The 26,372-nt window shown below is 45.4% G+C and overlaps 1 protein-coding gene across 1 annotated transcript in view; it reads left to right on the top strand.

The window, feature by feature from the left end:
* The window catches only part of catsperg (cation channel sperm associated auxiliary subunit gamma), a 130,185-nt gene that overhangs the window by 37,988 nt on the left and 65,825 nt on the right, over window positions 1-26,372 (top strand). Inside the window, exons 7-8 of the mRNA XM_033014325.1 lie at window positions 1,576-1,787; window positions 16,430-16,493. Coding sequence (XP_032870216.1) covers window positions 1,576-1,787; window positions 16,430-16,493 — 276 coding nt within the window. The remainder of the gene's footprint in view (window positions 1-1,575; window positions 1,788-16,429; window positions 16,494-26,372) is intronic.

The following is a 26,372-nucleotide window of genomic DNA, read 5'->3' as shown; positions in this document are numbered from 1 at the left end:
AACCTGTACGTATTTGGAGTGTGGGAGAAAATCAGAGACGCATCTGTGGCTCCTGATACGTGACTAAAGCTCACAAGCCTAATACTATTCATCCAACTACCCCCACTGGCCATCCACACTCCTCAACCCACCACCACCGAGGGAACATCTCCTTTGTGATTCCCCAGCCCAGAACTCTGCATGCAACGTCCTAATGGAATAGGTGAAAGTCATAGTCATAGAGAGTCATTGATTGATACAGTGTGGAACAGGCCCTTCGGCCCAACATGCTCATGCCGGCCAACATGTCCCAGCTACTCTAGTCCCACCTGCCTGCATTAGTCTAGTCAAGTCAAGTCAAGAGAGTTTATTGTCATGTGTCCCAGATAGGGCAATGAAATTCATGCTTGCTGCAGCACAACAGAATATTGTAAGCAAAAATACAGAACAGTTCAGATCAATATACACATAAATAAGCAGCTCCACGATTTGGAGGTTCATATCCCTCCAAATCTGTCCTATCCATGTACCTGTATACCTGCTTCTTAAATGTTGCGATAGTCCCAGCCTCAACTACCTCCTCCGGCAGCTTGTTCCATACACCCACCACCCTTTGCGTGAAAAAGATACCCCTCAGATCCGTATTAAATCTTTTCCCCTTCACCTTAAACCTATGTCTTCTCGATACACCTACTCTGGGCAAGAGACACTATGCGTCTACCCGATCTATTCCTCTCATGATCTTATACACCTCCATAAGATCGCCCCTCATGCTCCTGCGCTCCAAGGAATAGAATCCCAGTCCCAGAAAGGAAGGCATTTACAAGGCACAATCTCCAGCATCCAATGCCTGTTCCCCCACAGACATTTACAGCGGCAGGCTCGTGCGTGGCTAATTGTTCATAAGGTGAAACTTCACTGTAAGGTGAAAGTATTTTCATTGCCACAGGAGCAAAGTTGTAAGTCTCATGCTGTCTGTGAAGCAACCAGTTAATATTCTTTGGGGGATAAACCTTCGGGAAGCAATTGATTAATGCATTTTTTGAGTGGCTGATCAATTTCCAGGACATGCTGGTGAAACTCAGCGGGTGAGGCAGCATCTATGGAGCGAAGGAATAGGCGACGTTTCAGGTCAAGACCCTTCTTCGAAGGAATAGGTGACGTTTCGGGTCGAGACCCAAAGGTCACCTATTCCTTCGAAGAAGGGTATTGACCCGAAACCTCGCCTATTCCTTCAAAGAAGGTCTCGACCCAAAACGCCGCCTATTCCTTCGCTCCATAGATGCTGCCTCACCCGCTGAGTTTCTCCAGTATTTTTGTCTACCTTCGATTTTTCCAGCATCTGCAGTTCTTTCTTACAAATTTCCAGGACTTGCTTCCTTTCTTTCCTCTTGAATGAGCAAACTGATAAGTCATGATGTTTAATAGTGGAGGACATTTGAGGAAGAATTTAGTTAAATTAAATTGTTTTGTGTCCCCATATGTATTGATTAATTTTTTATTCAAATATTTATATAATATGTAAAATAATAATATTAATAAAATATAAATTAAATATGAATTAATAAAATATGAAACATATTTATTTCTGTTTAGTTGTGGTATGGTAGAGATGGTTTTTCAAGGCTAATTCGCCTTCGTCCTTCAAGAGGTTGGGTTACTTTCCTGGCCATGCAGAAGATAAAAGGCATAAATGACCATTACAAAAGTGAGACGACATTAACTGTCTTCTTTGACAGGCGAAAGCAGTTACAAGAGGCAAGTATGATGAATTTTGGGCATTATTTATATTTCTTTTTATTCACCTGGTAACACATCAATGCCAAGACTATGAAATTCCTTCCTTCACTACATCCAAGGACCCAAGCAGTCTTTCCAAGCGAGGCAGAGGTTCACCTGCACCTCCTCCAACCTCATCTATTGCATTCGCTGCTCTAGGTGTCAGCTGCTCTACATCGGTGAGACCAAGCGTAGGCTTGGCGATCGCTTCGCCCAACACCTCTGCTCGGTCCGCAATAACCAACCTGATCTCCCGGTGGCTCAGCACTTCAACTCCCCCTCCCATTCCGAATCCGACCTTTCTTTCCTGGGCCTCCTCCATGGCCAGAGTGAGTCCCACCGTAAATTGGAGGAGCGGCACCTCACATTTCGCTCGTAGACAAAAAATGCTGGAGAAACTCAGCGGGTGAGGCAGCATCTATGGAGCGAAGGAAATAGGCGACGTTTCGGGTCGAGACCCTTCTTCAGACTGATGTGGGGTGGAGGGGACGGGAAGAAGAAAGGAAGAGGTGGAGATGGTGGGCTGTGGATGAGCTGGGAAGGGGAGGGGAAAGAAGGAGAAAGCAAGGACTACCTAAAATTGGAGAAGTCAATGTTCATACCACTGGGTTGTAAACTACCCAAGCGAAATTTGATCAGCCATGATCACAATGTATGGCGGTGCTGGCTCGAAGGGCTGAACGGCCACCTGCACCTATTTTCCATGTTTCTATGAAATACGAGGTGCTGCTACTCCATTTTACGGTGGGCCTCACTCTGGTCATATTTCGCTTGGGAAGTTTATACCCCAGCGGTATGAACATTTGTATGGTCAATGTTTTAGGTAATTTAATAATTTTGAACAGCTGTCAAGAAATTTTACTTTTGGATTTTAGATGGTATATGCAGCTCTTGAAAATGGTGCTACAAGAATTTTTAAAAGGAGCATCCCACTGGATGAAATATGATCATACGAGGAGCTCTTCACTTTGCCTTCCTACACTAGTGTCAAAGAGTAAGTAAAGATAATTATATAAAGCATAACGTTTTATTGCATTGTGTTTTGGAAGACTTGCTACTTTGGTTCTGTAGTATGTGAAATGCGAAAATATTTCCCTTTTTGACTTGCATTGCAAGGCAGATACTCCGCTCAATGTACAAATGTACTGTATGTACTAATTTTAAATGAATTGTGTAAACATGAATTCCAACAATGCCCATGGAAGTAAAAAGAAGAATTATGTCAGAAGGAACTGCAGATGCTGGTTTACACCGAAGATAAACACAAAAAGCGGGACAGGATTAAAGGAATGAGTGACATTCGGGTTGAGACCCTTCTTCAGGTCCTTCTTCGGAGTCTCCCACCAGGGACCCGCGACCTCCCGATGTCACCGTCCACAAGCCGGCGGCTGGAGCCTCTGAAGCTCCGAAGTCGGGTCACAGCCGTGCCCACCACAGCTCTCCACGTTCTGAGGCCGGCCAGCTCCACGATGGCTAGTCCACAGGCTCCGCGACCGGAGCCCCAGGTCGTTCCAGTTGGAAGCCGCTGCACGGTACTAGGCCCCAACGACAACGGTGACCTGACAGGGAAAAAGTTGGGTCCCCATACAGGGAAGAGATTTGAAAGTCCCCCCGCCCCCCACATATACACCCTCAACGGGACAAAAACTTAAAAAAGACAGAAGGTTTGCAGAGGCCGCTGCCGCGAGGCGCCGCCATTTTGGACAAATAGCATCGAACATCACATGTTTTACAAGAATGATGATGTCACAGTAAAAAAAGTGAAACCTAACCAATCAGCCAGGAGGTATCTCCTGATCGCCAAGAGACAGAATACTTAGCCCTTTTATCCTAGAGAATCCCCAGTTCTGCATATTCTCAAAGGTATGCAAAGAGTCACCACATAAAGGGCGCTGACAAAGGTACACAAATATTTAGTGCAACTCCTCTGATACTTCTTCCCCGAACATTGTGTCACATAAATTCTTCACACCAGTTTCAATAACTCAAACTTTGTGCCTGAAATGATACACTTGTTCATAAGTTCACTAGTTATGGGAGCAGAATTAGCCCCTTCTACCAAAGATCATAGAGGAGCAAGATAGACCACTCCTCCGAAATCCAATGGACTGACGTGTAGTACGTGACGGAACGTCACGGCCGCCATTTCTTTAAGCGACACGCGACTTCCGGTATGCCACCCGCTGTGATCCAAAGCAAAGATTATAAAGCTCCTCTATAATCTTTGATCCAAAGCAAAGATCCTCGAGTATCTTGTAGCGGGAACAGCCCCCTCCTTTGCATAGTTTCCCTTGCATTGTATTGTGCAATTTCCCTTTAACACACACTGCACAAAATTAAATTTAACGTATATATATTTTATATATTTATATGAATGTGTCTGTATGTGAGAGGCAAGTTAGAGATAATAAAGTTTATGCTCATGGATCAGAAGCAACTTTGATTTAAATAATCACCATTAATTCATTTGTCTTGTAAGATGATGTGCATAAACCATAAAGGCAATTATATATATAATTATATAGTAATAATAAATATATGCATATATATATATTTATACACATACATATATATACACACATACACACGTATACACATACAAATGCACACATACATATGGATACATTTATATGCATACATACACACATATATAAACTTATATATACACACATATACATATATATATACACATACATGCATATATACACATACATATATATTTATACACATGATCATTTTCCAACGATCAATAGATTTACGATCAGTTCCTGTGGATTTGAGGATAGCTAATGCTATCCCACTTTTCAAGAAAGGAGCGTGAGAGAAAACGGGGAATTACAGACCAGTTAGCCCGACTTTGGTGGTGTGAAAGATGCTGGAGTCAATTATTAAAGATGTAATAATGGGGCATTTGGATAGCAGTAAAATAATTAGTCCAAGTCAACATGGATTTATGAAAGGGAAATCATGTTTGACTAATCTTCTGGATTTTTTTGCCGCAAGGCTTGGTGTTGGGGCCGCAACTGTTTACCATATATATTAATGATTTGGAAAAGGGAATTAGGAGCAAAACTAATGCATACATACCTACATATTTAAATTCATCTGATAAGTTGGTCAAATAACATGGGCACCTTCTTGCTTTTTTTGAGACATGGATTTTTTAAATGTGAATGTCTCATAGCAACACATTTGTGGGTCAGCAGTATTTTGTACCAACCCCCACAATTTCAAATAATTGTAAATTGAACTTCTTAAACAAGGAAAACAATTTTTATTTACATCATTTTGTGTGGCTGTCAAGGTGGCTGTGTTGACTATAATTATGAGACTGCTGGGCAGTATCACTGTGAATGGCGGTGGCTGTGTGTTTTAATGCAAGTGTGAAAAGGAGAGTAAATTTAAAGAGACGATGTGAGAGCCATCAGGGTTTCATCCAAGAACCAATTTAAAGGCAAGGTTCCATCAATTACAGTATTTTAATTGAAAATCTTACTCTTAATATTCTTCCTAATTAGGCTTTTTGTGTTCCCTCTTGAACTTTGTGTCTCCCAGAGCCTCTGGGGATGTTCTGGAGATACAATAATCCAATCTTGAGGCAAATAACCATCTTTAAAACTGGCATTGCCTCTGCCTTTAATTCTACATTCTCCGAGGATGCTGGATGCCGCAACAATCTCTTGCAACAAGTACAGAAAGGCAGTCAACTGCAAAAAGATCAAAGAGAGGAAAGAGTATGGAAGGGAAAGGCTTTTCAGAATCATAATCAGATTTTATTTGCCAAGTATGTTTTGTAACATACGAGGAATTTCATTGGCCAGGTCAGTCATACAATTAAAAGCAACAGCACTCAAAAACACATTTTAATACGGACATTCACCAGTGACTCCTACACATTCCTCACTGTGATGGAAGGCGAAATAAAGTTCAAGTCCCTTCCTTTTGTTCTTCCTCGGTCGGGGGCCTCAAGCCCCCCGTTAAAACTCCGTTCAATGGTGAACTCCTCTTGGTCTCCAGGCCTATAGTGCTGCACAAATCACTGCACCACATGCATCTATTTATTCCCTTTTCACATGGTTCATGCAGCTGGATATTAACTTGCCGACATGGAAAGAGATGCAGTCAGCATTCAATAGTTCAGACTTCTGGGTGAATTAAGGGGCTGCTTGATGGGCTGAGGGTAATCGAGATTGTATGATTGTCATTCTTTTGGAAGAACTGATGGAAGTTCTTATGGAAAAGCTGATGAATTGACTACGGGATGAGCTGGTGGGCTCAAGGATTGCTGGATGAGTGTTCTAGAAACATAGAAAATAGGTGCAGGAGGAGGCCATTTGGCCCTTCGAGCCAGCACCGCCATTCATTGTGATCATGGCTGATCAGCCGTAATCGATAACCCGTGCCTGCCTTCTCCCCATATCCCTTGATTCCACTAGCCCCTAGAGATCTATCTAACTCTCTCTTAAATCCACCCAGTGATTTGGCCTCCACTGCCATCTGTGGCAGGGAATTCCACAAATTCACAACTCTCTGGGTGAAAACGTTTTTTCTCACCTGTCTTAAATGGCCTCCCCTTTGTTCTAAGACTGTGGCCCCTGGTTCTGGACTCGCCCAACATTGGGAACATTTTTCCTGTATCTAGCTTGTTCAGTTTTTTTATTCATTTATATGTTTCTATAAGATCCCCTTGCATCTAACAAGAGTGTTTTATTGTCATGTAGAACAATTTCCTGCATCTAGCTTGTCCCAGATAGAACAATTAAATTCTTACTTTCAGCAGCACAACAGAATCTGTAAACATAGTACACTGTAAACAATATGATAAGAAATCCCCTCATCCTTCTAAACTCCAGTGAATACAAGCCTAGCCTTTTAAATCTTTCCTCATATGACAGTTCTGTTAGGTTATTTGATGGTTAGGACAGGTTTAGAGGGGTATGGGCCAAATGCAGGCATGTGGGACTAGTGTAGATGGGACATGTTGGCCAGCGTGGGCAAGTTGAGCTGAAGGGCCTGCTTCTAAGCTGTGAGACTCTATGACTAGTGATCTGTTGAGGCTGGTGGTATGCCATGAGGAACAATGGGCATGGACCTTTGTAAACCACCACCTGGTTGAGTCTCCTTGAGTCACCATCGGCATTGATAACATCAGTCAGGGGTTGATGATCTGCAAAAAACAAGTTGGTCTCATTCTTGTTCTCTCATGCGATACAGGCAGCAGCTCTGAACTGCCTGTGTTTGCCCTCTTGGCTGTCTTGTCAAATTACGCTGGAGATTAGTCACCCCTGAAACAAACAGTGCCTTGTGATCCACAGGGGAAAAATAAAATCTAAATGCAGAAAAATGGATGGTTTAAATCAAAGAAAATGATACAAAGAGGCCATTAGAGCAATACCGATCTAGGAAACTGACAGCAGATTTTACAATGCATTTAAACCTCTCCCATTTTTATGAGATGCATTCCTGGAATTGGTAGGAAGTTTATTGTAACCTAGTGCCCTAGTGGATTAAGGGCGGCATGATGGTGCAGCGGTAAAGTTGCTGCCTTACAGTGGGTGCTGTCTGTACAGAGTTCGTAGGTTCTCTCCATGACTGAATGGGTGTTCTCCGAGATCTTCGGTTTCTTCCCACACTCCAAAGACATACAGGTTTGTAGGCTTGGTATAAGTGTAAATTGTCCCTAGTGTGTGTAGGATGGTGTTAGTGTGCGGGGATCGCTGGTCAAAGCGGACGCGGTGGGCCAAAGGGCCTGTTTCCGCACTGTATCTCTGTAAGAAATAGAAGCAAGGATAAGCCATCTAAGTTCACACCACCATCAGTAAGATTATTGTTGATCCTGCAACTCAACACCTTATTCCCACATTCTCTCCATTATCCTTCATCCTTTTCGTATTTGAAAAAAAATATCTCTCCTTTCAAGGACTCGACTTCCACCATCTCACACGATAAAGAATTCCAAGATTCCCAGCCCTTGAGTGAAGAAACTGCTCCTTGTATCATTACTAAATATCATGACCCATATTCTGAGACTTTGGCCCTCGTTCTAGATCACCAGTCCAGCCGCAATCTCCACCCACGAATCCAATCTAAACAGAGATAGACACAAAATGCTGGAGTAACTCAGTGGGTCAGGCAGCATCTCTGGAGAAAAGGAATAGGTGACGTTGCAGGTCGGAAGCCTTCTTCAGACTGCGTTCTGACACTTCTTCTTCTTCTTCTTCTTGCGTATGGCGTGCACAGCCTAAAGTTGTAGGACAACTTGTTCTATTTGATCTTATTTGACTGTGCACACCGGGTTGATTGCATTTGTCGAAACAGGGCGGACCACGTGAAGGTTGCAATCTCCCACCCCGCGTTCTGACACCAAAGAGCAAAATGTCCAACGTAGATACAATAATAAATATATCGCCATTTGCATTAGTTTTGTGCAGTTAACAAATCACAATTTCACACAATGTACATAAGACGGCAGTTATTTGACAAATACTCTGCAGTTCGGTGCAGGAGATCTTGTCGACGAGTATTCTGGACCCACTGTTGACATCTGAAATTACAGGAGATATCATTTAGGATTAACTAATAAGAAAAAAGATGATCATGACTACATGCCTGAACAATGGATGATATATCATTTAAATGCAATTGTTTTCAGTTGTGTGGAGAGACCTGTATATTGAAGATGCTTTTTGCCTCTAATATGTCAATTTACCTTAAATGTAGAAGAGCTTATTAAAATCTTCTTACAAAGACCATTAAGTATTTTCTTTCTATCCTCTTTTGGACCCAAGGCATAGCAGAGCTGCCAACTCTCACGAAGAGGTAAGGGAGGGAGAGAGGGAAGGGAGGGAGAGAGGGAAGGGAGGGAGATCGAGAGAAGAGAGGGAGAGATAGATCGAGAGAAGAGAGGGGAGAGAGAGATCGAGAGAAGAGAGGGAGAAGGGGGGAGAGGGAGAATGGGAAAAGGGGGGAGAGGGAGAAGGGGGAGGGGGATAAGGGGGAGAGGGAGAAGGGGGAGAGGGAGAAGGGGAGAGAGGGAGAAGGGGAAAAGGGGGGAGAGGGAGAAGGGGACAGGGAGAAGGGGGAGAGGGAGTGGAACGATAGCACATTATAACGTGCAGCCGTCCCATTCCGTCCATAGATTATAGAGCAGAGCTCCTCTCGTACCTTTGATTGCGGCCGCCGCCGCCGAACCCCCCGGCCCACCATTGATGATAGAGCAGAGTTGTATAATATTTGATTGCACCCTTCTTCACGATAGGCTTGTGATCTTTGCTTGTGATGTCTCGACAATTCGAGGGACATAACGGGTAACAGCCGTCGCGTTCTCGGACTTGAATCTGAGCTCGAAAAATCTCCTGGTCACTGGGCCTAATGTGTCCCGCGGGCCATATTTTGGAGACCAATCCCTTACAAGAACAAAACCAAAAACGTACAGAAGTGTTAAAATTGTCTTTATTATAGTGGTAAGTAAAGATCTATTAAAAATAAGTCTACTAACTTTCTAATGTACCGACAAACCTAGTTTCCCAATGGCCATTGATGGGAGAACAGAAAATAACATTTTCACCACAGAATTTCGACAAAAAATAATAATAATATTTTCTTACCTTTCTTTTTTATCGGGGAACCTAAAGAATGACAGGTCTGGTCATTTAGATTTACGAATAGAACAATTGATAGCGGAGCAGTGAGATGAAGATTTAAATGAGGACGCCATGACAGTGTGGGGGAAGCCCAAAAAAATGCTCAATAAAATGGCGTCGACAATCACACACGTGATACTACGCGTTTTTCGAGGAGTGGTCTATCTTGCTCCTCTATGATCTTTGCCTTCGACCATCAAGCCTACTCTGCTTTTTAATCATGGCTGATCTATCTTTCCCGCTCAACCCGATTCTCCAGCATTCTCTTCATTAAACCTGGCACTCACACTAATCAAGATTTGCACGAAAAGCTGGAGTAACTCAGTGGAACAGGCAGCATCTCTGGAGAGAAGAAATGGGTAATGTTTTGGGTCGAGACCCTTCTTCAGACCCGAAACGTCACCCATTCCTTCTCTCCAGAGATGCTGCCTGTCCCTTTGAATTACTCCAGCTTTCTTGGCTATCTTCGGTTTAAACCAGCATCTGCAGTTCCTTCCTACACTAATCAGGATTTGGTCAATCTCCTTCAATACCCATTGACGGCCGCCACAGCTGTCTGTACCATGAATTCCACAGATTTATCACCCTGTGACTAAAGAAATCCCTCCTCATCTCCTTTTTAAAGGTACATCCTTTTATTCTGAAGCTATGCCCTCTGGTCCTTGAATCTCCCACTAGTGGAAACATCCTCTCCACATTCACCCTATTCAGGCCTTTCACAATTCATCCTCTCTAAACTCCAGCGAGTATAGGCCCAGTGCCTTCAAACTCTCATCATATGTTAACCCACTCATTCCTGGGATCATTCTCATAAACCTCCTCTGGACCCTCTCCAACGCCAGCACATCCTTCCTCAGATATGCGGCCCAAAATTGCTCACAATATTCCAAATGCGGCCGAACCAGTGCCTTATGAAGCCTCGACATTACATTCCCTGTTTTTTATATTCTAGTCCTCTCGAAATAAATGCTAGCATTGCATTTGCCTTCGTTACTACTGATTCAACTTGCAAATCAACTTGTAGGTAGACAAAAATGCCGGAGAAACTCAGCGGGTGAGGCAGCATCTATGGAGCGAAGGAAATAGGCAATGTTTCGGGTCGAAACCCTTCTTCAGACTGATGTAGGGTGGGGGGGAGGGGGGGGCGGGAAGAAAGAAAAAAGGAAGAGGAGGAGCCCGAGGGCTGAGGGAGAGCAGAGGAAGGGGAGGAGTCAGCAAGGGCTACCGTAAATTGGAGAATTCAATGTTTATGCCGCTAGGGTGCAGACTGCTCAAGGTGCTGCTCCTCCAATTTCCGGTGGTGCTCACTCTGGCCATGGAGGAGGCCCAGGACAGAAAGGTTGGATTCGGAATGGGAGGGGGAGTTGAAGTGCTGAGCCATAGGGAGATCAGGTTGGTTAAGGCGAACCGTGCGGAGGTGTTCGGCGAAACGATCGCCAAGCCTACGCTTGGTCTCACCGATGTAGATCAGCTGACATCTATGAGAATCCTGCACCTGCACTCCAAAGTCCCTTTGCACCACCGATTTCTGAATCCTCTTCCCATTTAGAAAATAGTCTACGCCTTTATTAATACTACTAAAATGCACGACTCTTTTATTTTTATGCTGTCTTTGAGTTCCCTTGTCAAGCCAATACGCTAGCCTATGGACTTCTAGCTGATGATGCCTTCATCTTTTCTCTTGTGATTTTTGCTATCACTCCCTGTAAAGATCCTTTTTATGTTTCTCATCTCGTGTCCAGCATAGAGTCAAATCAAGTCAAGAGAGTTTATTGTCATGTGTCCCAGATAGGACAATGAAATTCTTGCTTGCTGCAGCACAACAGAATATTGTAGACATGAATACAGATCTGATCAGTGTGTCCATTTACCATAGAATATATATATATACACACACCAGTAAACAAATAAATTGCAATAGGTTGTTATAGTTTATAGTTTGTTTGAAGTTGTGTTTAATAGTCTGATGGCTGTGGGGAAGAAGCTGTTCCAGAATCTGGATGTTTCAGATTTCAGGCTCCTGTACCTTCTACCTGATGGTAGCGGGGATATGAGTGTGTGGCCAGGATGGTGTGGGTCCTTGATGATGCTGGCAGCTTTTTTGAGGCAGCGACTGCGATAGATCCCCTCGATGGAGGGGAGGTTAGAGCCGATGGTGGACTGGGCAGTGGTTACGACTTTTTGCAGCTTTTCTGGGCAGTGCATTTGGTACCATTTGTGTACGTTTAGCAGATCTATCTTCTTCATTCTACTTGTGGGTGATAGATTTAGTTGCAGCTCGCAGTACTCCCAACAAACTAATCATAATCAAATTCCCCACTCAATGGCAGCAAAATGCATGCTCACTATCAGTCAGGATCACCACTTCTTGTGAAAATCTATATTACTGAATTAAATTCCACACAATATCGATCAGAAGAAATGCAAAACAGTATTCAACACTGAAGCGCAGTTATGAACAATTCCTGCTTAATATGAGGTTTCAGTTTAAAAATGCACAATTCCCACTTACTGATAGCCCTGTCCCACGGTACAAGTTAATTCCAAGAACTCTCCCGAGTTTAAAAAAAATCAAACTCGTGGTAAGCACGGAGAATGAACATAGCGGGTACGTCGGAGCTCGGGGATGTCTCTTAGTGCCTCGTAACGCTAACGGCAGGTACTCGGGAAGACTCGCTAATTGCAGGTAAGCACGGGAAGACACGTGAAGGTTTTTCAACGTAAAAAAATGTCCACGAGAGCCCCGAGTACCGACGAGTGGCCATTACCGTAAATCTCCGAGTTCAAATCAGGGCAAACTCGGGAGAGCTCTTGGAATGAACTTGCACCGTGGGACAGGGGTTTTAATCAATTTTCATAGTCAACATTGCACAAAATGCATACCCAAAATGTCAAACAATAAACTTGGTAAAACCCAAGATCCACATGTCAGATCAGTCAAAATTCACGATCACTATCAGATAAAGTATCAACTCCAGTCAAAATGTGCACTGTACATCAACACTAATGGCATAAAATATGCAATACCAGGGTTAATATGTGAAAATCCACAGTAGTTATTAGTCAAAATCCTTGAACCATATCAGTCAATCACTTAAGGGCCTGTCCCACTTACACGATTTTTTTCGGCGACTAGTCATAGTTGCAGCAGGTCACCGAAAATTTTCAACATGTTGAAAATCCAGCGGCGAGCAGAGAAAGGTACGACTCTTTGGGTGACTACTCACGACCATACAGGCGTCACCCCGCAACATCGCGCAGTGTAAAAATAAACACTCAGCATCAGAGAAAATCCATGAGGAGCAGTAAAGATCAACCCTCAACATTGGGATTCTCCACAATACATAACACTGGAAGATACAGCCAATATTAGGAAAAATACATTCTTGCCATCAGTTAAAATAACGACTCTGAACAGTGTTAAAATATCCAAGGTAGACAAAAATGCTGGAGAAAGTCAGCGGGTGAGGCAGCATCTATGGAGCGAAGGAAATAGGCAACCATGCTTGATATTAGTCGAATCCATGATGAATAGCATTTACTTCCCAATATCATTATCAGTCGAAGTATGTGCCTAAAAGGGGCTGTCCCACTTGGGCAAGCTAATTGGCGAGTTTTGAAGAGTTTAGGAGAGTTTGAAAAAATGGCATGTAGATGACTAGCTTCGACTAGCTACGACTAACTTCGGTAAGATTGGACACCGAATAGTGGAGAGTGAAGTCGACCTCCTTCAATCGCCTTCGACCTCCCTTCGACTATGATGAAGACTATCTACGACTACCTTCGACTACCCTCGATTACCTACGACTAACATGACAACCTACTACGACTAAACCAACGAGTAAGAAACAGATCGATTTTTTCCATGGCGAACTTTACTCGCGGGCATTTTTCAACATGTTGAAGAATACGCCGTGACCTAGCTTAGGCCTCGAGTACACGGGGACTACTCTTGAGCATGAAGGAGAGTTACCAAGACCTACGACCTCGTGTCGACCATGCTGCGAGTATCAGTCGAGGGAAAACTCGCCAGAACTCGTGGATTAGGTCGCCCAAGTGGGACAGCCCCTTAATAGTAATCACAATTCACCCAACCGTTAGACAATAAGCACTCAGTTGGCAGAGCTGGCCGAGCTGTTGCCTCACTGCTCCAGAGACCCGGGCTCAATCCTGACCTTGGGTGCTATCTGAGTAGAGTCTGCACTTTCTCCCTGTGACCACGTGGCTGTCCTCTGGGTGCTCCCATTTCCTTCCACGTTTCAAAAACGTGTAGGTTTATGTTTAGTTTAGTTTAGAGATACAGCGCAGAATCAGGCCCTTCGGCCCACCGAGTCCGAAAATTTTCAACATGTTGAAAATCCAGCGGCGACCAGAAAAAGGTACGACTCTTTGGGCGACTGCTCATGACCAAACAGTATGTCCAAATGTATGGTCGTGAGTAGTTGCCCAAAGAGTCGCCGCTGGATTTTCAATGTTTTGAAAATTTTTGAAGACCTGCTGAGACAATGACGGGTGTCGGCAAGTCGTCGAAAAAATTGTGTAAGTGGGACAGGCCCTTAAAAGTAATGCATTGAACACAAGAAAATAGGTGGAGGAATGGAACACATAGCCCCGGCCATCCATGTAATCATGATCTACCCCACGGATCAATTGCTACTCTGTGCCAGACTTTAATTCTCTGATCTTTCAAAAATGTATCCACCCTCACTCTAAATATTTCAAATTGCAGCGAATTGTGGACGCAGCCCAGACCATCACACAAACCAACCTCACTTGAAGAAGGGTTTCGGCCCGAAACGTTGTCTATTTCCCTCGCTCCATAGATGCTGCCTCACCCGCTGAGTTTCTCCAGCACTTTTGTCTACCTTCCCTTCTATTGACTCCATTTACACCTCAAGCTGCCTCGGCAAGGCCAGCAAGGACGATTTGCACCCTGCCCACTCCCTGTTCTCCCCTCTCCCATCAGGCAAAAGGTATAGGTGTGAAAATGCACACCTCTAGATTCAGGGACAGTTTCTTGCCAGCTGCTACCAGCCAACTGAACCATCCTACCACAACCAGAGAGCAGTCCTGAACTATCTACCTCACTGGTGACCCTCGGACTCTCCAGGATTGGACTTTACTGGCTTTACCTTGCACTAAACATTATTCCATTATCATGCAGCTATACACTGTAAATGGCTCAATTGTAATCATGTATTGTCTTTCCGCTGACTGGTTAGCATGCAACAAAAGCTTTTCACTGTACCTCGGTAAACTAAACTGTAATAACAGTAAAAATGAGCTTGCCTCCACAACAATCCACAACATCTCTTCTTCATGAAAATTCTTAATTTCGTGGTACTTTTATCTTTCCGTTCATGCATTACTATTTCTATTTAGCGTGTATCAAACCCCAATGCAGGATTCTATGTGGAAACATATGATTATCTAAATAAATCTCTTCTTCTTCTTCTGTGCACAGCCTAAAGTTGTGGGACAACGTGTTCTATTTGATCTTATTTGATTGTGCACGGCAGGTTGATTGCATTCGTTGAAACAGGGCGGACCACGTGAAGGTTGCAATCTCCCACCCCATCTAAATAATGATGACAATTGGCCTATCTGGGACACATGACCATAGGACACTGTGTCCCAGATAGGACAATGAAATAATTATGGCAATGACATTGAATATAATGCCCTCTGTTATTTACTTGGACAAGGGCAATGATTAAACTTTATCATCTGCCTCAGAGCGAACACTGGTAGGTTCAAACATTGTTTCCAAATGCCGCAATCACTTCAACATAGGATTCAATACAGTCAGTACGTACAAAAAATAAGTAGCTCAACTTTAAGGAGATATGAGGAACGGCAGATGCTGGTTTACAAATAAAAGACACAAAGTGCTGGAATAACTCAACGGGTCTCTGGTGAACATAGATAGGTGGCGATTCTGGTCGGGTCCCTTCTCCAGACTGATTGTGGTGGGGGTTCAAGGGAGAAAGTTGGAAGTGCAGGAGTTGATAGGCAGACGGTTGGACAAATACCAGAGATGAAAAGACAAAAGGTGTGAGATAAAGTATAAAGTATAAAGTTTCCTTTATTGTCATTCAAACTTTTAGTTTAAACAAAATGACGTACCTTGCAGTCATGACAGAAAATAAAATAACAGAACACACATTGAACACAGTTTAACATTCACCACAGTGAGTCTACCAGGCACCTCCTCACTGTGGTGGAAGGCAAAATTCTTAAAGTCCTTGTCTCTTCCCTCCTTGTTCTCCCTCTGCGTTGAGGCGATCCAGGCTTTCGATGTTGGGCCCCCCGCCGGGCGATGGTAAGTCCCGCGACCGAATCCGAGCTCCGCGAAAGGGCCGATTCAAACTCCGCGGCCCGGGGCGGGCGAAGCTGCCACACTCCAGTCCAGCGGACGAAGCTGTTGTTGCGGGAGCTCCGGAGAATCGGTCACCAACCTGGGACCTGCGAGCTCCCGATGTTGTTGCCCACTGTACTTTCCGTAAGGATAGAAGAGGTGTGCATTGCGAAGCCAGAGGTAGTAATATAGGCGGAAGGGGATGTGGGAAGGGTAGAAATTAGTGCGAGTCCAGGCGGGGCACAGGGAAGAGTTGGGGAAGGAAAGAGCTCAAAGTTCAGCGAAACCGTCATCAAGTCTACACTTGGTCTTGTCAATGTAAAGAAGGCCTCATCGGGAATGCTGGAAGAAGAAATTCTAAAGAAATTCCTTCTTTCCTAAAGGAACGTTAATTAATTCTCAGGCTATGACCTCTAGTCCTAGACTCTCCCACTTGCCTTCAGAAAAGAAATACTTAAGAATACCTACTGTTTTGAGGCATAATTAGATGCAATCTGACCCATCATTGCAGCAGAGGTTCACCTGCACCTTCTCCAACCTCATCTATTGCATCCGCTGCTCTAGGTGTCAGCTGCTCTACATCGGTGAGACCAAGCGTAGGCTTGGCGATCGCTTCTCCGAACACCTCCGCTCAGTTCACAATAACCAACCTGATCTCCCGGTGTCTCAGCACTTCAACTCCCCCTGTCATTCCGAATCTGAACTTTCTGTCCTGGGCCACCTCCACAGCCATAGTGAGTCCCTCCACAAATTGGAGGAGCAGCACCTCATATTTCACTTGGGTAGTTTACACCCCAGCGGTATGAACATTGACTTCTCCAATTTCAGGTAGTCCCTGCTTTCTCCTTCTTTCCCCTCCCCTTCCCAGCTCTCCCACAGCCTACTGTCTCCGCCTCTACCTTTCTTCTTCCCACCCCCCACCCCTCAGTCTGAAGAAGGGTCTCGACCCGAAACGTCGCCTATTTCCTCCGCTCCATAGATGCTGCCTCACCCGCTGAGTTTCTCCAGCATTTTTGTCTACCATCATTGAAGCTAAATGCTCTGTACAACTTGCACAAGATGTACATACAAACCCCAACAAGCAAAAAAGCCTGAAGCTTGCAAAAACAGCCACACTGAACGGAAATGGAATAATTTTCATTTTCGCTGACTTGGATCCTTGGAGTTCCTTGGAAGGACAGATTCACCAATGAATCAGTCCTCCCCAGCCCGAGCATCCTTCTGGTCTTGAAGAAGAATGTCTCCACTGGCTTGGACATGTACACAGGACGGAAAATGGACACATCCCCAAAGGTGTGCCATACGGGTAGGTCGCCAATGCTCAGAGGCCAAGAGGAAGACCAAAGCTTCTCTACAAGGTTACGGCTGAAAGAGATATCAAAGTCAAAAGTCAAAGTATCCTTTATTGTCATTCAGACCTTTCAATGAAATTTTGTTACCTTGCAGTCATACATATAATAAAATAACAAAACACATAATAGACACAAGTTTAACATCCACCACAGTGAGTTCACCATGCACCTCCTCACTGTGATGGATGGCAAAAGTCTTAAAGTCTTTGTCTCTTCCCTCCTTGCTCTCCCTCTGCGCTGAGGCGATCCAGGTCTCCGATGTTGTGACCCCACCAGGTGATGGTAAGTAAGTCCCGCGGCTCAACCGTGCCGGTTCAAACTCTGCGGCCCGGGGCTGCCGAAGCTGCCACCCTCCAGTCCAGCGGACGAAGCTGTTGTTGCGGGAGCTCCGGAAAAACAGGTCACCAACCTGTGACCTGCGAGCTCCCGACGATGTCGTCCACTGGCCCGCGGCCGAACCTCCGAAGTCGTGTCGGGTCGGGTCGCTGCCGCCTCAGCCCCGAGTCGGGCCGCTGCCGAAAGCCACAACGCCGCTCAGCTCCGAGTCGGGCAGTCACCGCCTCAGCCCCAAGTCGAGCCGCCGCCGGAACGCAGCCTCAGCTCCGAGTTGGGCCGCCGCCGAACGCCGGAACGCTGCCTCAGCTCTGAGTCGGGCCGCCGCTGCCTCAGCCCCGAAGTCAGCCAGCCTTGCGCTGGTAAGTCCTGGCTGGCTCTGCCTCTGGAGCCTCGAGGTCGGTCCCAGTTGGAGGCCGCCAGCTCCGCCATTAGGCCTCAGCGCAGACGGAGACAGAGACGGGGGATACGACAAGAAGAGTCGCACCCCCCTGAAGGAAGAGACCAAAACAAGTTTCTCCCACCCCCCCACACATACACAACCTAACAACTTAAATTAACCAACCAAAACAGGACAAGAAAACAAAAAAAGAAAGAACAGACGAACTGCAGGCGAGCCGCAGCTGCTAAGGCAGCCCCGCCACTTCCGGACATTATGAAATATATTTACATTGGGACTGAGAGGCGGGTACTGAAGATCGGGGAAGGTGGTGAAAGGACACCCTGCGGGTATGAAGCACCATGACAGCAAGTGATTTAAGACCTCGGCGGCCAGATGCCAAAGCCACAAAATGGGCAACAGCAACAGCAACACTCTGCATTGGCTAGAGACACCTTCGCCTGTGGGGGTTTTCGGAGGGTCTGTCTGTCAAGGAGAGGCCTAGTCAGAGTAGAGGAGGAAAAGCAATCACAGATGAGGTACGGCATGGTGGCAGAGTTGTAGCGTTTACAACACCCGAGACCCGGGTTCCATCCTGGCTGCGGGTGCTTGTCTGTATGGAGTTTGTACATCCTCCCCGTGACCTGCGTGGGTTTTCTCTGAGAACATTAGTTTCCTCCCACACTTCAAAGGCGTACAGGTTTGCAGGTTAATTGGCTTGGTGTAAATGTAAAAAATGTCCCTAGTGTAGGATAGTGTTAATGTGCAGGAATCACTGATCAGTGCGGGCTAGATGGGCCCAAGGGCCTGTTTCCGCACTAAGTTAAACTAAACGAAATGAAACATTCCCCTCTCCAAGCAGGATAATGAGAAAGCCGCACGATCATCGCTTGCAGGTGGATGGATGCCAACTACCCTGTCAAAGCTGCCATACACCTGTGTGCGTGATCCGTAGAAAGAGAAACAGAAGTAATGTATAAGTAGGAACTGCAGATGCTGGTTTACATCGAAGATAGGCACAAAATGCTGGAGTAACTCGGCGGGACAGGCAGCATTCCTGGAGAAAAGTAATAGATGACGATTTGGGTCGAGACCTTTCATCAGACCCAGAAGTATTCATAAGATCATAAGATCATAGATGAGAGGAATAGAATTTGGCCATTCAGCCCATCAAGTCCACTCTGCCATTCAATCATGGCTGGTCTACCTCCCCCTCCTATCCCCATTCTCCTGCCTTCTCCCCATAACCTCTGACACCCGAACTAATCAAGAATCTATCTATCTCTGCCTTAAATATATCCACTGACTTTGCCTCCACAGCCGTCTGTGGCAAAGAATTCCACAGATTCACCAACCTTGTTTCCTTTGACCATAACATGGTATTTACAGATTTAATTTTGATATAACATGAAACATACCTTTTATTCATCTTCTGATTTTGGATCCATTATTAAAAAAGCAAGGGGGTTAGTAAGAAGCTTATCCTTGATAGCGTTATTTTGACCATAAAATCACATATTGTGTGGAAATCTAAATGATCTTTTCCTTTTTGTTACAGCTTTATTAACCAGCTCATTTTTTTAGACAATTGTCCTTTTGGAGTCATGCATAGAAACATAGAAACATAGAAACATAGAAAGTAGGTGCGAGAGTAGACCACCAGGTCCGTCGAGCCCGCACCGCCATTCGCTCATGGCTGAACACTAAACAGACACACTTACCCACAAACAGTAGACACAAGACACAGAACACAAGACACTACCCTCCCCTTTATACCGCTATCACCCCTCTCCACCCCAAGAACCTCGTGATCTCCTGGGGGAGGCAAAAAACCGGATAAAAACCCAGGTCCAATTCGGGAAAAAAATCCGGGAAATTCCTCTCCGACCCCAATCCAGGCGATCGACACTTGTCCAGGAGATCACTCAGGTCTTACTATACTAACCATACCTAGGTCCATATCCCTGCCCTCTCCCCGTAGCCCCTTATCCCCTTGGCAGCTAAAAAACCATCTATTTTAGTCTTAAATATATTTAAAGTTTCTGCTTCCACTGCTCCCTGGGGCAGTGAATTCCATAAATTAACCACCCTCTGGGTGAAGAAGTTCTTCCTCATCTCAGTTTTAAAAGAGCCCCCCCTTATTCTGCAACTATGTCCCCTAGTTCTAGTTTCCCCGATCATTGGGAACATCCTCGGTGCATCCACCCGATCAAGGCCCCTCACGATCTTATATGTTTCAATGAGATCGCCTCTCATTCTTCTAAACTCCAAAGAGTAGAGTTCCAGCCTACTTAACCTTTCCTCATATGTCAATCCCCTCATTGCAGGAATTAATCTTGTAAACCTTCGCTGCACTGCCTCCAGGGCTAGTACATCCTTTCTTAAGTATGGACCCCAGAACTGTACACAGTATTCCAAATGTGGTCTCACTAATACTGTGTACAGCTGCAGCAAGACCTCCGTGTTTTTATACTCAATCCCCCTAGCAATAAAGGCCAAAACTCCATTGGCCTTCCTGATTGCTTGCTGCACCTGCATACTAACTTTTAGTGATTCATGTACTAATACCCCTAGATCCCTTTGCGTTGCATTACAACGCAGCTCCTCCTCATTTAGAAAATAACTTGCCCTATCATTTTTTTTCCCAAAGTGAATGACTTCACATTTATTAGTATTAAATTTCATCTGCCAAGTTGTTGCCCACTCACCTAGCTTATCTATATCCTTTTGCAGACTCTTCCTATCCTCCTCATCCCCTACTTTTCCTCCCATTTTTGTATCGTCCGCAAATTTTGATATATTACACTTGGTTCCCTCCTCCAAATCATTTATATAAATTGTGAACAACTGGGGTCCCAGCACCGACCCTTGCGGAACCCCGCTAGTTACCGGTTGCCATCCCGAGTATGAACCATTTATCCCCACTCTCTGCTTCCTATTTGTTAGCCAATCCTCTACCCATGCTAATATATTACCCCCAATCCCATAATTTTTTATTTTTAGCAATAGTCTCTTATGTGGCACCTTGTCAAAAGCCTTTTGGAAGTCCAAGTATACCACATCCACCGGTTCCCCTTTATCCACCCGGGTTGTTACTTCCTCAAAGAATTCGAGCAGATTCGTTAAACAGGATTCCCCTTCACAAAACCATGCTGGTTCTGTCCGATGAAGTCATGTTTATCCAAGTGCCCCGTTAGTGTTTCTTTAATAATTGTCTCTAACATTTTACCCACCACCGATGTTAGACTAACCGGTCTATAGTTACCCGCCTTCTGTTTATTCCTTTTTTAAATATAGGTGTTACATTGGCCATTTTCCAATCCACTGGGACCGTTCCTGCCTCCAGGGAGTTTTGGAAAATTATCACCAATGCATCCACAATCCCCACCGCTATCTCCCTCAAGACCCTTGGATGTAATCCATCAGGCCCAGGGGATTTATCCTCCTTCAGTCTCATTAATTTCCCTAATACCACCTCCTTGGTGATCTTAATAGTATTTAGCTCCTCCATTCCTACCGCCCCCTGTTTATCCAGCGTTGGAATATTTTTTGTGTCTTCTATGGTGAAGACTGATACAAAATACTCGTTTAATGCCTTTGCCATTTCCATGTTCCCCACCAACAACTCTCCAGTCTCACCCTCCAATGGACCAACGTTCACCTTAGCCACCCTTTTTCTTTTTATATAGCTATAAAAACTCTTACTATTAGTTTTTATGTTGTTCGCTAAATTCCTTTCATAGTCTATTTTCCCCGTCTTAATTAATCTCTTAGTTATTTTTTGCTGACCTTTAAATGCTTCCCAATCCTCTACCCTCCCACTATCTCTGGCTACCTTATATGCCCTTGCCTTCAGCCGAATACTATCCTTTATAGTTTTACTGAGCCATGGCTGACTGTTCTTACCCTTACCCCTTTTTTTCTTCATAGGAATAAATTTTTCTTGAAGGTTATACAGTATACCCTTAAACGTACACCACTGCTCATGTACCGTCTTATTCTTGAGTCTGCTATCCCAGTCAACTTTGATCAGCTCAGTCCTCATACCTTCATAATCCCCCTTATTTAGACTAAGCACCCTAGCCTGAGTTTCAACCTGCTCCCCTTCTATTTGAATATGGAATTCGACCATATTGTGGTCACTTGTTCCCAACGAGTCCCTAACTATGACATTTTTAATTAATCCTGCTTCATTACACAGGACCAGATCCAAGATTGCCTCCCCCCTTGTCGGTTCTGTGACATACTGTTCTAGGAACCCGTCTCTAATACATTCTATAAACTCTTCCTCTAGTCTACCCTGCCCAGTTTGGTTTGCCCAATTAATATGAAAATTGAAGTCCCCCATGATTACAGCAGTTCCCTTTTTACATGCGTCAACTATTTGCAGATTTATGTTCTGACTAACAGCGTCACAGCTATTTGGAGGTCTATAAATTACACCCACTAGTGTTTTTTTCCCCTTATTATTCTCTATCTGTACCCAAGCTGTTTCACTATCCTGATCCTTCAACGCAATATCCTTCCTCTCTATTGCCGTTATTCCCTCCCTTATTAAAAGGGCCACCCCTCCTCCCTTTCTTTCCTGTCTATCTTTCCTAATTGTCGAGTACCCCTCTATATTTAACTCCCAGTCCTGATCCCCTTGCAGCCATGTCTCCGTAATGGCCACGATATCATAACTATATATACTTAATTGCACCGTTAATTCATTTATCTTATTACGAATACTCCGTGCATTTAGATAAAGCACTTTCAGATGATTTTTACTACCCTTCCTTTCCGTTTTTGCCCCTTTTACATCTAGAGCTTTATCTTCACACATTCTGTCTCCTGTCACATTTTGACTTTCCGCTTCCCCACTGATACCCTGCTCTATTTCCTCTACCCCTGCCGTTATTACCCCCCTTGATACCTCCCCCCCGCTACTTAGTTTAAAGACCTCTCTACTGCCCTAGTTATATGATTTGCCAGGACCCCAGTCCCAGCACCGTTCAGGTGAAGTCCGTCCTTACAGAACAGATCCCCCCTGTCCCAGTACTGGTGCCAGTGGCCCAAGAAACCAAACCCATTATTCCCACACCAGTCTTTGAGCCACGCATTTAGCTTTTTAATTTTACGTACCCTCGCCGATTTGGCCCGTGGCTCAGGTAGCAATCCGGAGATCAGTACCCTCGAGGTTCTGCTTTTTAATTTATTCCCTAACTGCTCAAACTCCTTCAGCAGATCCTCCTTCCTCGTCCTTCCTATGTCATTGGTCCCCACATGGACCACGACCACTGGATCCTCCCCCTCCCTCTGCAAATTTCTCTCCAGCATCGCAGAGATATCCTTAACCCTAGCACCGGGTAGGCAACACAGCCTTCGGGACATGTTCTGCTGGCCGCAGAGAACCTTATCTACCCCCCGAATAATACTATCCCCTATCACTACGGCATTTCTTCTAACTCCCCCCTCTTGAATGGCCTCCTGATCCACGGTGCTGCAGCCAGGTTGCTCATCCCTCCCACAGCCCCTGATCCCGTCCTTACATTGAGTAAGAGCCTCGGTCATGCTCGTCAGGGACAAGGGCTGTGGCTCCTGCCGCATCTCCTCCTGGTTCCCCCTACCTGCCTCGCTTATGGCCACACCTTCCTTTCCTTGCTCACTGCCTACTGAATTAGTTAAACTGGTCGGTGTGACCATCCCCTGGCACAAAACATCCAGGTAATACTCCCCCTCCCTGATGTACCGCAGCGTATGAAGTTGGGTCTCCAGCTCATCAATGCGGAGCTGGAGTTCCTCTAGCCTCAAACACTTACTGCAGCTGTAGGGATCTTCTACATCAATGGTGTCGACAAATTCCCACATCTCGCAGTATTGGCACATCTCCTGACCGCCCATCTTATATAAGTAATTAACTGGTCCTATTTAAGAATCCCCTACTGTATTGATACACCCCTTATTTATATAATCCTACCTCCTATAAATGGGAAAGTACTCACCCCAGCCGTAAATTACCTACTGGTTTGGCTGTCTAGTGGTAATTCCGTCCGCTCTTCCTGTCTGGTCCACTGCTCCCTTGCAGTGCGTGGCAAACTTCTTTGCCTCTGTTAGTCTCTGTTAGTCTCTCGAGCCGCGGCTCCGTCCGTCCTCCCTCGGCGACAGCACCAATGAAACGTCTGAAGAAGGGTCTCAACCGGGAACGTCACCCATTCCTTCTCTCCAGAGATGCTGCCTCCGACCCATCAACCTCCACAGGCTCCTTCCTGTCGAACCAGTCCTTCATCCTAGACTGAGCAGAGGCAAGATTACCCATTGCCAGTTCGCATGCCCTCCTCAGTCTAGAGCGAAAAGTACAGACGTGGTCTAAAATACTACGTTTTGTATCCTCCTGCAACCATTTCTCCTTCAGGACCCTCAACGGACCACGTACAGTATGCGCGAACACCAGGTCAGCAGGACTGAACCCTAAAGACTCCTGCACGACCTCACGCACCGCAAACATAACTAGATGAACTCCCTCATCCCAGTCTTTTTCAAACTCCAGGCAGTAAGTCCTCAACATAGATTTCAAAGTCTGGTGAAACCTCTCGAGAGCTCCCTGGCTCTCAGGATGATACGCACTGGAGTAACAATGCTTAATATCTAACAATTTCATTACCTGACCAAAAACCTTCGACATGAAGTTGGTACCTTGGTCACTCTGCACAACCTTGGGCAAACCGAACAACGAAAAAAACTTAGTGAGAGACTTAACAATTGCAGGGGCAGTAATTCTACGCAAAGGGACCACCTCCGGAAAGCGGGTACTCGCACACATAATTGTTAATAAAAACTTGTTGCCCACCCTTGTCCGAGGTAGAGGGCCCACACAATCAACTAGAATCCGCTCAAACGGCTCACCGACCACAGGGATTGGATATAAAGGCACAGGAACAATCGATTGGTTCGGCTTTCCTGCCACCTGGCAAATGTGACAACACCTGCAGTGCTGTTTCACGTCCTTTTTCAACCCTGGCCAAAAAAAATTCCGTAAGATGCGGTCATACGTCTTATTGACCCCTAAATGTCCACCCAGAGGACCATCATGAGCCAAACAGAGTATCTCGTCCCTATACCGACGAGGCATCACAATCTGATCAACCACGCTCCAATCATCATGCCCAGATATGTCCAAGGGAGACCACTTTCGCATCAGTAAGCCATCCCTTAGAAAATACCCCTTTGCTGTGGAATCCATATCCCCCTCAGGCACTGCGCAGTCGAACAGATCAGATAAACCTGGATCACTCTTTTGCTCCTCAACCAGCCGGTCACGTGACAGTGACACCGGCACATTTCCAGACACTATCCCATCTTGAGATGGAGAAACACCCTTCACAACACAGGATCTATCATCCTGATCCCCAAAAATGCTCTCACTCAGGTCCACCACATCCTCAAACTTCGCCTGGCTCTTAGCCATAGCCCTCGTGACAGCACAAGCTGCGAAGACCTTTGGATGCTGCATAGCCAATCTATCAGGACTCTGCACCATCGGAACAGCCGTCACCTCAGGAGTGACCAAAACTCTACCTCCTGCCAAGTCATTCCCCAAAATCACAGAAACTCCCCCAACGGGAAAACACGGCCGTAACCCAACAGTTACCTGGCCTGAAACCAACTCGGACTCGAGGCGCACGGTATGCAAAGGCACTACCATGTCATCCATCCCGAATCCTACCACTGGGACACTTGACCCAACCGATGATTCCCCAGAAAACGGCAGTACACCATCCAATATAAAGGACTGAGTAGCACCAGTATCACGCAAGATGGATACTGGAACTCTATCACCCCCATCCTCTAGAGAAACAAAACCATTCATGATGAACGCAGAATAATTCCTACACTCATCAGACTCAGGCACCTCAGGTACGACAGGTGCCTTCTGTGCACCCACCAAAGCCACAGGCTTTGCATTTTTCTGCTTCAGAACGGGACACGACTTTAACATGTGCCCTCTCCTTCTACAATAGTAGCACACAGGACCTTCATTAGTCCTCACATTTCCGTCAACCTTATCAGCTCGGACCTCCCCCTGTATCAACGTGCTGCCACTTGCAGGCACAGAAACAGCTTTGACACTGCCACTGGCGACACCACCACGATCAACCGGCCGTGCACCAAAACTATAGGATCGCCCAACAAAATCAGATTTATGAGTCAATACATACTCATCTGCCAACACCGCAGCCTTAGACACCTCATTCACCTTCTGCTCATTAAGGTAAGTAGTAACCCTCTCAGGGAGACAGTTCTTAAAGTCTTCCATAATCATCAAGGCCCGCAGTAGCTCAAAATCCTTCACTCCTTGAGAAGCGCACCACCTGTCAAAAAGTGCCTCCTTCTCCCTAGCAAACTCCACATAAGTCTGACTATCAAACTTCCTAAAGCGCCGGAACTTCTGCCGTACGCCTCTGGAACTAATTCATAAGCCCTTAATACTGTAGACTTCACACACTCATAGTCCAGACTGCTTTCAACAGATAAAGACGAGTACACCTCCCGTGCTTTACCCACAAGGA

Source organism: Amblyraja radiata, chromosome 41 (assembly GCF_010909765.2).
Source record: "Amblyraja radiata isolate CabotCenter1 chromosome 41, sAmbRad1.1.pri, whole genome shotgun sequence".
Classification (NCBI taxonomy): Eukaryota; Metazoa; Chordata; class Chondrichthyes; order Rajiformes; family Rajidae; genus Amblyraja; species Amblyraja radiata.
This window is presented reverse-complemented; position numbering and strand designations above follow the sequence as displayed.